This window comes from Oryx dammah, unplaced genomic scaffold (assembly GCF_014754425.2).
Source record: "Oryx dammah isolate SB20612 unplaced genomic scaffold, SCBI_Odam_1.1 HiC_scaffold_8, whole genome shotgun sequence".
Classification (NCBI taxonomy): Eukaryota; Metazoa; Chordata; class Mammalia; order Artiodactyla; family Bovidae; genus Oryx; species Oryx dammah.
Genome location: NW_024070192.1, coordinates 51,372,497 through 51,389,920, shown reverse-complemented (window position 1 = coordinate 51,389,920; position 17,424 = coordinate 51,372,497). Strand labels below are relative to the sequence as shown.

General features: G+C 35.4%; 1 protein-coding gene and 1 pseudogene across 4 annotated transcripts in view; one reads left to right on the top strand and one right to left on the bottom strand.

Annotated features, from left to right (window-relative positions):
- VMP1 (vacuole membrane protein 1) overlaps window positions 1-17,424 on the top strand; it is a 135,602-nt gene that overhangs the window by 59,495 nt on the left and 58,683 nt on the right. For all 4 annotated transcript variants that reach the window (XM_040244185.1, XM_040244187.1, XM_040244189.1 and 1 more), the window contains one exon: window positions 5,352-5,483. In XM_040244185.1, coding sequence (XP_040100119.1) covers window positions 5,352-5,483 — 132 coding nt within the window. The remainder of the gene's footprint in view (window positions 1-5,351; window positions 5,484-17,424) is intronic.
- On the bottom strand, window positions 14,513-15,776 carry LOC120866452 (annotated as a pseudogene).

The window sequence follows — 17,424 nt, the reverse complement described above, 5'->3', positions numbered from 1 at the left end:
TCTGTTCTTGGGAATTCTGCATTCAAATAGGTGTATCTTTCCTTTTCTCCTTTGCCTTGCCTTCTCTTCTTTTCACAGATGTTTGTAAGGCCTCCACAGACAACCGTTTTGCCTTTTTGCATTTCTTTTTCTTGGGGATGGTCTTGATCCCTGCCTCCTGTACAGTGTCATGAACCTCTCTCTGTAGTTCTTCAGGTACTCGGTCTATCAGATCTAATCCCTTGAGTCTATTTGTCACTTCCACTGTATAATCGTAAAGGATTTGATTTAGGTCATACCTGAATGGTTTAGTGGTTTTCCCTGCTTTCTTCAATTTAAGTCTGAATTTGGCAATGAGGAGTTCATGATCTGAGCCATAGTAAGCTCCCGGTCTTGTTTTTCCTGACTGTATAGAGCGTCTCCATCTTTGGCTGCAAAGAGTATTTCAGTATTGATTTCAGTATTGACCATCTGGTGATGTCCATGTGTAGAGTCTTCTCTTGTGTTGTTGGAAGAGGGTGTTTGCTATAGTGCATTCTTTTGGCAAAACTCTATTAGCCTTTGGCCTGCTTCATTCTGTACTCCAAGGCCAGATTTGCCCGTACTCCAGGTATTTCTTGACTTTCTACTTTTGCATTCCAGTCCCCTATAATGAAAAGGACATCTTTTTTGGGTGTTAGTTTTAGAAAGTCTTGTAGGTCTTCATAGAACCATTCAGCTTCAGCTTCTTCAGCAATACTGGTTGGGGCATAGACTTGGATTACTGTGATATTGAATGGTTTGCCTTGGAAACGAACAGAGATCATTCTGTTGTCTTTGAGATTGCATCCAAGTACTGCATTTTGGACTCTTTTATTGACTATGATGGCTATTCCATTTCTTCTAAGTGATTCTTGCCCCCAATGGTAGATATAATGGTCATCTGAGTTAAATTCACCCATTCTGTGTAATGCTTCATAAATTTTCTTTTCATTTATTATTTCAAATTCCATTAATAGTTATTAAGCTTCCAAGTATTGGAAATTCACAGTGAGTGAAACTTAACATGGAGCTTTATATTCTAATAAAGGAAATAGTTATGGGAAAATGTATATATATGTATTGTGGGAAAATTATATAAGTATTTAAACTAATTGTGATAAGTGCTATGAAGGAGAAATCTATTGCATAATACAAAGATTTTTTCCTAGTCTGTGATTCAGGGGGATTTTCCATGAAGTAGCAATGTTTCAATGAATATGTAAAGATACGCTCAGTCTCTCAGTCCTACCACTGGCCTGTTACCTCACTTTACTCCTTAAAGAGAATAACGTATAAAGTGAGGAGGTGTAAACTAATTTATTAGTTAATTCATGGTTTTGGTTTTGGGGTTTTTTTCCCTATTGTGGTAAAATATACATAACAGGTTATGTACACAATTTATTGGCCTTAAGTACACTCAGAGTGTTGTGTAACCATCTTCAATATCTACTTCCAGAACTTTTTTGTCATCCCCAAACAGAAACTCTGCACCCATTAAACAATAACTCCTCGTTCCCTACTCTCCCCAGCCCCTGGTAATTTTGACTTTCTGCCTCTGTGAAATTGCCTATTCTTGATACCCCATATAAATGAAATCACAGTATCTGTCCATGTCTGGCTTACATCACTTAGCCTAATGTTTTCAAGTTTCCTCTGTGCTGGAGCATATATCAGAACTTCATTCCTTCCTGAACTCCTTTTAAAACTGACCTCAAGGGAAGCTGGAAGCACATTTTCTGTCTCTTTTTGTTTGTAAAACAATCTGATAATTTTACTAGAATTGGTATAATTTTTTTAAACATTGCTGTAGAAACCTTAAATTTCTCAGGTTCCAAGTTATCCTCCAAACTTTGGCTTTTAACCTCTGTTTTATGTTTGTAGTAGTTAGAATATGTAACAGAAAAAAGACTTTGTTTTTTAAGATTATTAACATACTGATAATACCAAACTACTGTAACTTCTGAGTAGTCAGCATATATAAAATTTTCTACTCCCAGATTTTTAGCATTAAACTTATAATTCCTAACACAGAAAAGCAAAATGCTTGTAATTTACTTGTGATTCCACTTGATAAAACTTTTTGACAGTACAAACATTCAGGATTTTTCTCCTCCTAAAAATCTTTTCATAAAAATGACACCCTGGGAAGTTATTGTGTTTCTCTATTGGTTTTGCATATTTTGTGCATGTCAAACTCTTCTCCAATTCAAGAAACAGAAACGTCAGGATAATAGATTGATATATAGTGAACAATTTTTAGAAGATTTTCTGAATTATTGCTTGACTAAATACCACTTGTCTTTCCTTTGCAATAAGGAAGCCAGTCATTTCTTCCCCTTAATTAAACTTAGACTGACAGTTTATAGTGTTCCACAGTTTAGTTTTGTTTTTTTTAATGTTGACTTTGCAAGAATTATAAAACTGTTTTGTAAGAATCATGAAATTATGGGACTTCTGTATACAACTTCTGTGTTTAGAATATAATATCTTGAGGGGACCTGTCTGGAAGACTGTATTTCCTTTTTACTTATATGCACAAAAAGTAGAATACTAGCTCCTGATCACCATCTCCTTGCTAATTTGGGAAAACATGAACAGAATTAAAATGTAACAGTGAAAATGATCAACTAAGTATAAAATAGTTTGTAGGTCTTGATTTCATTTCAGTTCATTATTACTTCCTTGTAACTTTAAGAAAATTTGTTGTGAGTTTGAATAATATGATTGTTTTCAGAACTGTTGAACATATGAGAAGAAGAAAAGTTCATGTTTTGAATAAAATGTTGCAATTAACTTTTCTTCTTACTTTTTTGTCATAAAAAAATTTAAGTACAGGAAGTTATATAATTAATTCAATATACTGTTACCCAGCTTTCACTAATGTCTACCCAGCTTTCACTAGCCAGCTTTCACTTTGGCTAATACTGTTTTATCTAGACCCTTCCTCACTCAACTCACAATTTTATCTTGAAGCATATCCCAGGTAACATAGCATATTTTATCTGTAAATATCAACCTTAGGACTTAAAAAACATTGTCACACCTAAGGGAATTTAGGAATAGCCTCTTTAAATCTGTTTCCCAATTAGAGTTCAAATTTTTTTATTGTTTATTTCTTTTTCTTTTCAGTATCTTTGTATTGGTTGATGAAACTGGATTGTTTGTCAAGTATAGTTTTCCATGGTCTGAATTTTACAGTTTGTATTCCATTTGGTGTTACTTAAATATATTTCTCTGTTTCCTGTGAATTGATTGCTGGATTGAGAGGCTTGGGGGAAGATTATTTTTTTACAAGAATATACTTTATGGTCTAGTATATTCTGTCACGTAGTGCAATCATGTCTGGCTGGGTGTCTGTTTATGTTAACACCATTATTATATAAGTCCATCATTTTACTGGGGTTTATAAAATGGGGGCATTCCAACTGCATCATTTTTTCTTTGGTTAATGACTGGAATACTTTTGTAAAGAGTAACTTCTCCTTATCATCAATTTGGTTACCCTGAGTTATCTTCCATATAGATAAGACAGGATAAATAATTGACTGTTTCTCTTTATTTACCAGTTTTTAAAATAATTAATTCTCTAACATCCTCAAGAGGAGGCAAAGTTAACTTTTCTTGTTTCAAAGAATATGATTTATGCTTTCTTCCAGTGCCTTTCTCTGTGTATGTCTCTCCCCTTTCTCTGTTCTTTAACTAGATGTTTGGCACTGAAGTATATTCTTTTGCTAACTCTTGGCTCACATGTAGATAATGCAGTTACACTTGGAGATCGCTGATTTTACACACTGGAGTATAACACTGTGATCACGGGATGCTTGAATTTGGTAATGTTCCTTGAGGATTCTTATCAAGGCATTAGCAGGCAAAGCCATAGGACAGAGCAAACAAAAAGACCTAAAGTTGCTTCTGAAAACTACCAAAGCTTTTTACTCTGCTTCAGGGCAGAGAAGGGTGGCTCAAAGTGAAGAATTTTCCTGGGTACTATAGGTCTCTTGCATTATTATCTATCCTGTATTTAAGCCATTTAAGTTCAAACCAAGTTCCTGATTCTTTTACCTTTGTTTACCTTTGTTTTCATCCTTATATCCTAAGATGATTGGAAAAAAAAAAATCTCTTCAAAAACAAGAATCCACAAAGTGACTGAAACATGAGTCACTCAGTGTCCTGAGGAAATCAACATTTTTCCTGTGGTGAAAATTTATCCATCCCAATGTTGAGATTTCAGGGGGCTTCCTGACCACAGTTTGTTAACTCTGCACAAAAAAAGTTGTATTGGGATTAAAGTAACATCCTAAATACAAGACGATTCCCTAGAAAATATATATATCTAAGAGCTATACTAGCTAGTGCTCATTAGCAAATCATTTGAAAAAGGTAGGAAGACTGACAAAAATAGCAGTGTATGAATATATATTTATGTATAAATTTTTAAAAATAAGGGGTTATAACAAAACAATTTCAGATAAAACTAGTGATTGCCAGTGAGGAGAGGGAAGAGGGGAAGGAGGGAGCAAGATAGCCATAGGGGATTAAGAGGTACAAATTATTGTGTATAAAATAAATAAGCTACAAGAAAAATAGGGCATAGGGGGATGGCTATGCCCAGGTTTATTGATAGTTGTGTGGTTGGTGTAAATGAGTGAGGCAGTAGGCCTAGTAGATTTGTTGATCCAATGAATAGGATTAAGGACATTAGTATTAGTGTCCATGTTTGTCCTTTGGTGTTGTGGATTCCTATTATTTGTTTTGATACAAGTTGAAGTATTCATTGTTGAAGGGAGATATAGTGGTTGTTTACTAGTCGGTTTGATGTTGGGAATAATAAGCTAGGAAATAGGACGATAAGAGTAATGAGGGGGAGGCCTAGGATTATAGGAGTAATGAAAGAGGCAAATAATAACTTTATAATAACTTTAAATATAATACCTATAAAATTTTGAATCACTATGTTTTACACTTGAAACTAAATTTACAAATCAGCTATACTTCAAAAGTCTAGAAAACTGTGAGCTATTTCTAGAATTAATAAAATGAAAAGAGATGTAAAAATAAGAGCAGAGGATATAAGTAGAGACGCTGGAGAACTAACTAACATTAATTTACAGTCTGCAGTGTACCCAGGATTGCCTGAGAAGTCTGTGTATGCTATCTGGCCAGGCATTGTGTAGATCCATATTAAGGTCAGGATTCAAACTCATGTCCTCCTGATCATGTAGCCTGTCTTTTCCTTCCTAATATATACATCTTAACATGCTTTTGGTGGTATTGAAAATTAAAGATTTAATCTGCTTCGCATCACTGTGTTGAGAAAATCTCATGTAAATGTTTTGTTCTTTTTATGTAGGGTATCGGTACAGCAATTGGAGAGCTACCTCCATATTTCATGGCCAGGGCAGCTCGCCTCTCAGGTGCTGAACCAGATGATGAAGAGTATCAGGAATTTGAAGAAATGCTGGAACATGCAGAGAATGCACAGGTAAGATCAGTGTGGGGGAAATAGCTAATTATCCCTAAACTGGTTATGATTAAGGTAAAATTTTTAATAGTTTCTCCAAATAAGAAAACTGCCAGTGTTAAAAAAAATCATGCATGGTTTAGTGTAAAATATTTAGAAAAGCTGAATCATAAAAAATAATTATAGAGACTTCCCTGGTGGTCCAGTGATTAAGACTCTGCCTTAAAAGGCAAGGGACGTGGGTTCAGTCCCTGGTAGGGGAGCCAAGATCTCACATGCTGAGGAGGGCAACTAAGCCTGTGCACTACAACTAGGAAAAGCCCGGTGCTGCAATGAAGACCCAGCACAGCCAAAAAAAAAACAAAGATTATACTCATGATCTTAGAATAGAGAAATAGAGAGTCAACAAGACAACTCAGACTAAACCAGGATAAATTCATATAGCCAGTGAGATTAAAGAACTGAAACATTATTTGTCTGTTATGTGTTTATAAGTCTTACTGAGCAGACCACTGAATAAATAGGGGGATAAATAGGTGGACCACTTGTGAGCCCAAAATAGTAGAACTGCCTAATTACTTGTTTGAAAAATAATAGTTTACCACATTTAGAGGAAACTTAATCCCCCAATCAAGAAGGGAGAATTAAGATAAACTTACCCACTGTTGTGGGGAAGAAAGACTGAGGCCTTCGACACCTGAGCAAAAACTATATATCAACCTGTATCTTAGTGTTACTAGGTTGGTGCGGATGTAATCGTGATTTTGGACTGTGAATTTTGAATCATTATAACTAGGCTCAGACACATCATTATTATTCAAAATAGGAACCATTACAATCAACAGATTTTTGCCAATGAGAAATAAGTTTGTTTATTCCTGTAGCATAAAAATCCATGCTTCAGGATTCAGCGAACTCTTGGAAAGCATTTTCTGCCTCCTGCTGGTTGTGGAAGCATTTTCCTGCAGATGCTGTTGAAATGCTTGAAGAAGTAGTAGTCAGTTGCTGAGAGGTCAGGTGAATATGGCTGATGAGGCAAAACTTCATAGGTGATTTTGTAGGAAACTGCAGATCTAGAAATGGTTTGTTGTTATTGTTCAGTCACTAAATCGTGTCCAACTCTTTGTGATATCATGAATTGCAGCATGCCAGGCTTCCCTGTCCTTCACTGTCTCCCTGAGTTTGCTCCGATGTCGTATCCATTGAGTCAGTGATGCCACCCAACCATCTCATCCTAGGTCACCCCCTTCTCCAGTTGTGGATATGTCTGGTGGTGAAAGTAAAGTCCAGTGATTTAAAGAACAGTATTGCATAGGAAGCTGGAATGTTAGGTCCATGAATCAAGGTAAATTGGACGTGGTTAAGCAGGAAATGATAAGCGTGAACATTGACATTTTAGGAATCAGTAAACTAAAATGGATGGGAATGGGCAAATTTAATTCAGATGACCATTTTATCTACTGCCGTGGGCAAGAATCCCTTAGAAGAAATGGAGCCCTCATAGTCAACAAGAGTCCAAAATGCAGTAGTTGGATGCATTCTCAAAAACGACAGAATGATTCAGCTCGTTTCCAAGGCAAACCATTCAACATCACAGTAATCCAAGTCTATACCCCAACCGCTAATGCTGAAGAAGCTCAACAGTTCTATGAAGACCTACAAGACCTTCTAGAACTAACACCAAAAAAAGAGGTCCTTTTCATCATAGGGGACTGGAATGCCAAAGTAGAAAGTCAAGAGATCCTGGAGTAATAGGCAAGTTTGGCCTTAGAGTACAAAATGAAGCAGGGCAAAGACTAACAGAAGTTTTCCAAGAGAATACACTGGTCATAGAAATGGTTAACTTCCCTAATTTTACATGCTTAGAAGTAAGGCTGGAACCAGAACTCAGAATGGCAGCATCACTAGTAAATTCCATTTACTGAAACAATGTCCATAGATGGTTGAGTATCCCCATTTGTGGTAACTGATACCTCTTTCCTTTGTGACACTAATTATTACATGTCATTTAACATATCAAAACCTTTTATCTATATAAAATCAGCAAGTTGATCAAATCATTTTTTCACTTGTATAGTTTCTTCAGTCTCTTCTTTTTACCAGTTTTGTGAAACTCTTCCAGCATCACTTTCCACTTGGTAACACAAATTAATTTATCAACTCTGTTCTTATCTTGGGGTCATCACTTTGGATTCCTGCATGCTGCTATTCCAGTCTGTATTTGGTTGGGGTTTTTTTTCTTTCAAAAACCCTCTGCACTATTATTTTTCTCCTGATTTGGATCCCTTATCTTCCCCTTTCTTGATTTTGTTGTTTAGTTGCTAAGTCTTGTCCAACTCTTTTGGGACCTCACGGTCTGTACCAGGCTCCTCTGTCCGTGGGATTTCCCAGGCAAAAAAACTGGAGTGGGTTGCCATTTCCTTCTCCAGGGGATGTTCCCGACCCAGGGATCAAACCTGGGTCTCCTGTGTTGCAGGAGAATTCTTTACTGCCTGATCTACCAGGGAATCCCAGTGCCATGCTGAGCCTTCTCTGTAGTTAGTCTTTTTGGTTGTTTTGGTTTTTTTCTCTAGAAGCTTTTAGATTCATTATCTGAGATAGGGGTCTTTTTTTTTTTTAATCAGAACTCAAGTTTTGTTGTTCTTTTATTTTTTGGCTGTGCTGGGTGTTCATTGCTGGACATGGGCTTTCTCTAGTTGCAGTGAGCAGGGGCTACTCTCTAGTTTTACACCGGCTTCTCGTTGCAGAGCACGAGAAGGCTTCAGTAGCTGCAGCTTAGGGGCTCAGTTGCTGTGGTTCATGGGCTTTAGTTGCCCCGAGGCATGTGGAATCTTCCCAGACCAGGGATCAAACCCATGTCCCCTGTGTTGGCCTGCATACTCTGACCACCAGGCCTCTAGGAAAGTCTGAGATATGGTCTTTTTAAAATTTATTCTGCTAGGCACTCAGGAAACATGTCAACCTAGTGTCCTCTAGTTTTCAGAAACTTTCTTATATTTTCTTTGTGTCCATTTACCATCTTTGGTCTCTACTCTTACTATCTGGAATTTATTGTTTTGATAATAGTATCTATATCATATCTTTTTTATTTTTCTTTATAATTTTCCTCCTAATATTTATCTCATTTGACTTTGTATCCAATTTCTTCAACTTTTCTTCTACAATTTAATATTAAAATGTTTTCCCACTGTCATGTATTTATTTTCAAAAAGCAATTTGTATTATACTTCCCCAAAATGGCTTATCTTTTTGAAGATATTTAGTTTCTTCAAGTTTTCAGTACTCTGGGCATTTTTTTTTCCCTTTGTCTGTTCTGTTTCCTGTTGGAAGCTTTCCCCAAAGCCTGGTGATCCTTCTTTTTCTATTTATATTTTATATAAAAATAAAGCACATAAAGCTGAATGGGAACTTTGTATGTTGAAGCAAGGTACAGGAGTGGCAGGCCGCCTAGTTTATTGGAACCTCTGTGTATCAGTTCCTATCCATCTTTCCTTTGGGATGGTTCAGTTTTTCTAGTGATGGGTCTCTATTTTCTTGCCTAGGGATTATAAACCTTGCTCTTGACATTCTAAAGCTAAGCTGTGGAAGGCAGGTTAGAGATCTTCATTTACTGAGTAGACTTTCACTTAATCTACTTTGGTAAGTCTGACAGTGCCTGCACAAACAGGTCCTGAGTCCAGAACCTTTGGTTTTCTTTGTTTAGAGACTATAGTTGATGTATTCTTTAGGACTGGGGCAAGAAGTTGTCTCACAGTGCTAAGTACTATTTATACAGTCTCCTGTTTTCAGCCGTATCCTCTTTTCTTCTGCAGTTCTGATGATGATCCATTGTGGAGTTCTGTAGTATTGATACACATCACTTTGCTTCTTTTCCGTATCTTTTACTGCAGGCTCTCAGATACAATATTTTCTTTCCATCTGCCCCTGTCTTAATTAATTAATGCTAGTTTCATCAAAGACTGAGTTCAGTGTTTCTGTTTGGGGTTACTATTGAGATAAAAGGTTTTCCAGTTATCTATTGCTGAGTATATAAACCACCCCAATATTTAGTGATTTGAAACAAGAATAGCTTATATTGCTCACAGCTGTGCAATTTGGGCAAAATAGCTTGACTGTCAGTTGAAGTATCTACTTCCAAGATGGTTTACTTATATAACTGGTAAGTTGATTCTGGCTGTTGGTTTGGAGTTCAGTTGGACTTTTGGTTTAGGACCTCAAGTTATTATTCATGGGGCTTCTTGGATTTCCTCATGTCATTGCATCTGAGTTCTGGCAAGTGTTCTGAAAGATGAAAATTTTCTTGTGACATAACCTTGGGAATCCTGGTCACTTTGCCACATTGTGTTGGCGCAAAGTAGGTCACTAAAGCCAGCGGAGATTCAGAAAGGGAAATTAGACCCACCTCTCAATTCGAGGAGTAAGCAAAGAATTGGCAGTTGTCTTTAATCTCCCACAGGGGCAAAGGTCTTATTTGGTCATCTTGACATAGAAAGCTTACTGTACAAACTAGAATTTCTCTAGGAAGGAGAATGAGGTGATAATTGATCTTGACATCATGTAATGTGAGCAACTGTAGAAAAGGAATTTAGACATGGTTCCTAGAAAGAGGGAAGTGATGAGCCTGTCGGATAACAAAAAGTTGTCTCTCCTGTGGCAGGAGGATATACTCATGTGAGAAACTGTAAAGCTTTGTCTTACAATTAGCCAGTGAAAGCTTATTGAGGCCTACATTGGCTCAATTTTTTTTTCATATTGGCTCAATTTTAAAAATTCTTGTGAGTTTTAATTGTGTACAAATGGAATTGCTATTTCTAGAAAGAATGAGTTCCTTGTCTCACTCTATGTGATACCTTTCATGGATCCCTGCATAGCAACTCCCTGCCTTGAGTAGAACATTAGCTGGATGAGGCATTTCATTCTGCACATTTTTTTGATACTTGGGTTGTAAATAATGCATTCTGTAAATTTGTTACCATCTAAGAGCTCAACTTCCAAAAACTCAGGTCTTCTAGAATTTGATGAGGTAAATCATGCTTCATCTGATTCATATAATTTGAGCTCTTAAAGACTTTTGCATCTTGAAGACTCTAAATCTTTATCTACCATTTTCATAGTAATCTTTTTCCTTCATTCCTTACAACCATAATTATTTTGATTACTTTTAGAATAGATCCTCTCTAATTCTACTTTGTTTTGAATTGTATACAACGCTTCCGATGGTTATGAGGTTTAACTGTTTTTGTCCTATAAAGCCAATAATTACCATCACTATTTTAGGGTAAACTGTGTATTTCTTATTCCGTAATTTCATACTTGCTTGTATTAAAAAAAATCAAGTATACAAAATATATACTTCTGTTTCGTGTTCTTTAGTGAGAAATTTGAGCAAGCTCCCAGAGATAATGGAGGACAGAGGAGCCTGGCATCGTGCAGTCCATGGGGTCAGAAAGAGTCAGACACAACTTAGCGACTGAAAAGCATCAGAAATTATACTCTTTATGAACATTTTATTTAAAATTTATATCCCAAATGATAGTTAACATCTAGTTAGCTGTAGTTAACATCCCGTATATAGTTAACATATATAAATTAGAAATAATAAGTAAAATACTATAGTAAAAGTAACTCATCTCTAACAGTTTTGTCATCTTCCCTATCAATTTTCTTTCGATTAATTTCATAAGAATCTATCTATAAGGCACTTGAATGAAGTGCCTGAAGACAACCATGATGCAGATTTTTTGCCCAATTTGAATAGGAAACACTCAGGAATCTCAGAGCCAATACTCAAACCAGTTTTCTGACTTTGAGATTAGTGCTTTGTTTACTGTAAGCCAACATAGCAACATTTTCATCCAGGTTAATGCAACAAAAAATGAAGAACTGATTAAAAATTTTTTTCTTCTTGCTACATTTGATTTTTCTTTTCTTTATTGCCTATAATGCCTTTTTTACCAGTATCCATCTGTTTTGTGACTTCTACTATAGATTTCAGTGTATAGGTATATCTATCCCTACATACTTCTCCCCAGGTTTAGATAAGAGGTTTTATGAGGTTTTTCACTTTTTAAAAAATTATTTATTATTTTTTTTTTTCATTTTTTTACTTTTCAATATTGTGTTGGTTTTGCCGTACTTCAACATGAATCTGCCACGGGTGTACACGTGTTCCCAATCCTGAACCCGCCTCCCACCTCCCTGCCCATACCATCCCTCTGGGTCAACCCAGTGCCACTTTTTTTCCAGTGCTTATTTGTTTGTTTATCTGTGGCTGTGCTGGGTCGGCATTGCTTCGCAGGTGTTTCTCTTGTTGTGTAAAGCAGGGTCCACTCTCCAGTCGTGGTAAAAAGCTCCCCGTTCCTGCGGCCTCCCGTTGCTGAGCACAGGCTCTGGGGCACAGGGCTTCGGTAGCTGCGGCTCCTGGGCTCTTGAACGCAGGCTCAGTACTTGCGGTGCACGGGCTCAGCTGCCCTGCGACACGTGGGGTCTTCCCAGATCGGGGAGCAAACCTGCGTCGCCTGCATTGGCAGGTGGATTCTTTACCACTGAGCCAGGAGGGAATCCCAATTTTTATTTATTTTGTGGGTGAAGAATAGTTGGGGCGGGTTGTTGCCAGTTTCCACATTTTAAATTGGCTGAGAGTACTAATGTTTTAATTCATGAGTCACAGAAGAGTTTTGTAAAATAAGTTTGTCAGATATAAGATTTTTGTTTTTGTTTTTTCTTACTTAACACTGTGGAATATTACTATATCCAAGTAAGATACTTCAATTGTTTTGATACACTTTTGGAATACATCTTTTTGTTTGTTTTTTATTTTCACTATGCAAATAAATTTACAACAATTTTGTTACTTTATTTCTTAATCAGTGATGTTGCAAACATTTTTTATGTTTTTAGTAGCAAAGTTGTCTTAGGCTCATTACTTCTGTTATTATTTCCAGGTTTGCATATTTACATATTATGTTAAGGCTTATAGATTGATACTTTCCAGAAGTATTAAAGATAAAAAGTGAAAACCCACACACACCTACTCCCCAAAGTAGGATAATAACCACCATATTCTAGACTATTTCCTTTGTATGGATAACTTTTTTAAAATTTAAATCTAAAATCATACCATATGTATTAGTCTTAGGTTCTTTTTCAACATATATATCATAACACATTTAATACTGATTTTTAAAATTGTGTTCTTATTACAGAGTGATTATATACAACTTATTGTAGAAAATTCATATTTGTATACTTTCAAAAAATCTTTCCATCCTTCATTCTTTTTCCTGTAAATATTTGTAAGTGAATCATATTCTATCTATTATTTTGACTTGTTTTGTTTTCATTGTTTTATAAAAAATGAACATTTTTCAGTGTCATCACCTATTTTCCACATCTTTTTTTTTGAAATAATTTTCTTTTTGACTGCAAAGTATGTTTATTGTATAAAATTTTGAAACTACAGAAAAACAAAAAAGAAAAAAAACTCCATCTAGTTTACCCTTTTTTTAACCCCTTTTTTACCCCCTCTTTTTTTTTTTAGTTTACCCTTTTTTTTTGTATTTAGTGTATTTTTCATTTTCCTATTTGACATTTTTAAGGTGATTCTTTTTGTCATATGCTTCCAGTAATTTTTCCATATTGTTTATTGTGTGTTTTACCATGTTTTGCTTTTTGGATAAAGAAGTTTACATTTTTATCTTCATTCCATTACCTTAGAGGTTTCCTTTTGGAGTTATGCCTAAATTACCTTCCTGAACCCTTATGATTATGATATTCCAGTCATTTCCTTTCAGTCCTTTTATGGTTTTGTTCTTTTACTTTTAAATCTTTTATGTATTAAAATATTTTTACCTATCATATAATATAGGAATCTAAATTTCTCTTTTTCAAGTCATTACCTATTTGTGTATTGTTCTGACACTGTTTTCCCAGTGATATTAACATGATAGTTTTCTCTTAGGTTTTGTTGTTATAAACTGAATATTATATTTTTGTAGATAGTTATTAATGGTATATAAAAAGATACTAGATTTTTATTTGGTAATCTATAATCCTAACATCTTTTTAGCTATAGTTTATCGATTGGGATTTGAAAGTTTTTATAGTAATCAGTTTCATAAAGATTCAAAAGTTTATCTGACTTTGGTGCTGGAATTTCCTCATAAATGGTGTTCTGTAAAACCCCCAACTTGACTAGGTCAATAAAATATTAAAAAGTTGGATCAATTATAGCTAGAACAGCAAATTAGGTAAAATAGCAAATTAAGTAAAATGACATGAGGTGGGAAATGTGTTTTTCATTTTTGAAGGTAAAGCCCTGTGGTAGAATCGAGTTTATCAGCAGGAAGAGTGAAAAAAAACCTTGGCTGTCATTGCCTTACCATGTGCTCTCCACCTCTGTTAAAGGATGTAGGTGCTTTCATAGGAAATTGTTTCTAGGTAACAATTTTAAAGCTAAGTATTTACCTAAATTCCAGTTTGGACTGATGGTTGGATTTTGTTCTATAGGTATTTGGGGGAGGAAAAAAAGATTATTAATGCATTTATTTAAATTCTGGTTCTTTATGCTGCCTACTTTATTTTTGTGACACAAGAGTGAGATTAGGCAGTGTTTTTCCACTAAGCTGACTTCCTTTTGCGCTTGGCTTCCTATCATGTTTTTACTAGATGTCTGTGGGAGGTAGACATGAATGAATGTAGCTTCCTATGACCTTGAACAATTCTAGCATCATTTATGAAAGTTAGGACTAGAGAGCTGTTTATGTGCCTTGTGAACTATTTCATGCAAGGTTTAATTATTCTCTTTATGATTTTTTCTCCTTTGTTCTGTTAATGATATCACCATCCTCATAATCACTTGGAGTCAAAATCTAAGTCTTCTGATGCCATCCTCACCTCCCATACCCAGTATCGTTCAAGGCCTGTTGATTCTACTTATTGCCACACTATCTTCAAATCTGTCCTTACTTTTCCCTTACTACGGCTGGTTCATGCCTTTATCACCTTTCCCCTGAACATTTCTAGTGACTCTCTAATAGATCTCCTCTTCCAGCCCCGTTTTCCCCAATCTATTTCCAAATAAAGCGGCAAAAATAATTTTCTGAAAAATACCTCTGGTCATGAAACTTTGCTGCTCAAAAATCTTCCCATTCAGGTTGTAGTCTGACCCGACTCGTAAGAAAGCCTCAGGATTCTGAGAAAGGGGGTGATCCTTACCTCAGTCACATACTGCTACATAGCTCTCCAGGCCAGCCTTTCCTGGATCAGCCCAAAGTTGTGAATTTTCTCCCTAAACAGTACAATTAGCAACATTATCCACCTGGAAGAGGGCACGTGTTTTAAAAAAAAAATCTTCCCATTCCCTGGAAATCATCTCTAGCTATTTCTTTCTTATGTCACTTTGTGCCTTCTTTTAGAGCTACTTTTAGGCTTTTCTCTTCTTACCCAGGAGCTTACAAGCTCCATGAGAGGAGACCACAAAAGAAGTATTTTTGGCAGCACCTGCATGGTCTTGCACATACTACTCAAGTGGTAGATTCTTTGAATGAACTGGAAATATCAGTTAAGAGAGAAAATGTACAGTTACATGAAACAAGTTCATTTAATATTCATACTTTTTTATTAGCATCACAAATAAGATTTTTTATTGTCACTCTTACAAGTCTGAATTTTGTACAGATTTCTAGACTGGTAACTGATATCCATCAGCTTGTTCAGCTTTAGTCTCTGTCTCTTTCCCAGTCACTTTTCCAAAATTACTACCTTCATCATGAAACATGAGTTTTCTCAATTCAAACTTGGGAAAAAAGCATTTTTACTTTTCTAACAAAGACATCATAGAGCAGATAAATAGATTGGCAAGCGTTTTCCAGTCTTTTCCAAGGCTGTCTGGGCTCAGTTTATTGACAACTTCTTTCAGGTCATCCTTTGGTTTTGGCAGATCCGTTGGTGCTGAGTATGAGGTTTTCCAAATCTGGTTGTTGTGCTTTTCAGTAAAACCAACAGAGCCTAAATGAAGCTCATCACCATCGGTAATCTTGACATCAACATGAACTTTATTCATGGGCTGCCATTTTTTGACCATGGGACACATTTTGTCATAAGCAGGACCCGTGCCATGAAAATTAGCCAATTTTTGCCCTGAACATCCTCAGTAATTAGCTTGAATTTTCTAAATGCAACTTCATCATTCTGCAGATGAGCTAAGCTCACTTCAGAAACATGACCCTTGCTATCCAATGTGATTTTGGTTCCTTGAGTTCTCATGACCAGTTTTTCCAATATTTTTATGTTGGACATAGTTGGTGCTTTCACATTATTCCAGTTTTTCTTAGAATGTGGATCAACCACTTTTCCTCTAGCCTCCCTTTTTGCTACCTTTTGTAAGGTGCTTATTCTGGCAGACTGCATGTTGCTGCTCAGTCAAAAGGGAGCATTTAATCTTATTCTGCCACAAAATAAAATATAAAATATTTTCAACACAGAAATCCTCTTACATAAAAAAGATTTAATTGTTTTCCATCTTTGAGTTTAATAATCATCTGATTACAAAGCACTATAGAATTTAAAGAATCTTTCATTTTAAAAAAAAGTTTATCTGAGGACTTCCCTGATGGTCCAGTTAAGACTCCACACTTCCACCACAGTGGGGCATGCATTAGATTCCGGGTCAAAGAAGTTTCACTTGCCACGTGGTGCAGCCAAAAAAAAGTCATATGAAAGCAAGAGTTGAAGATGATATAGTAGACATCATTAAGTTAGATCACATAATTTTAAATTCACATTTAGTAAAACAAAGCTTGTAAAGTTCTGTGCTTTAGGGAAAAAAATGAAGGTTATTGTGGTGACTTGTTTATTCTATAAGCTGCATAACCAAAGGAAAGAAAAATTAAAGACATTTGGAATAAAAGAGTTTTAGAAAAAAATAAAGTAACTTATTTGCTTCAAGTACCTTAAAAGGTTAGGTCAGCCAGGGTTATTGAAGTAATAGGGAATGGGAACATGGGGGTGATTGTGGTATTTCTGTGTTTAAAACTTACACAATAGGGTAGGAATGTTATACATATTTACTTAGAAGAATATGGTTTGAATAAGTTTGCTTTCCTAAACGACATCTGTCCAAGTGACCTAGCTACTTGGATTCTTTTTCTCAAGATATTAGGTTGCTGACTGTGAAAGTTACCGTTTCTTATTATTCCTGTCACTATAGAAAATTGAGAATTGAGTTAGAAGTAAGAAATTTAAATTTCTTAGAACTTCATTTTTTAAAAGAATGCAGTATTCCCCTCCATATTTATCATGGTTAACTTGTCTTTTTATTGGGTATAATTTGTGAGTCTGTACATCACCTTAGATTAAGTAGTTCCTCAAAAGCTGTTTTGTAGCTTCTGGATTTGATTTTATTTTAAGGGAGCTTTTCTTAGCTTCTGTTTAGGACAGCAGTATTTAAATTAATTAATACTTGCCACTTACACTTAGTCTGATTTATTGAAACTAAGTACCCAAGTTAAGTTTAAATACTGATATCTTTTACTAGTGTGTATTAAATATATTTGAGGCTAAAAAATACCCTTTTTTGACTTAATAAGATCTATATCCTATTCAGAAATTTCAGGTTATTTACATTATTTTATTTAGTGAAAACACATAACTTAAGAACCAAAATGTTCATCAGTTGTACTGTTCTCTCTTTTTTTGAATACTGAGTAATAGCTTTTTTTTATATATTGAAGTATAGTTGATTTACAGTGTCTCAGTGTACAGCAAAGTGATTTAGTTTTGTGTGTGTGTATATATACACACACACACATTTTTAGATTCTTTTCCATTGTAGGTCATTACAAGATACTGAGTGTAGTGTAGTCAGTGAACATCCCCTCAAAGCACAAGGTGATATTTAAAGAGTTTTTAACTTTACTTTTTTTTTTTTGCTAATGATAGAATATATGTTTGATCATTTGAG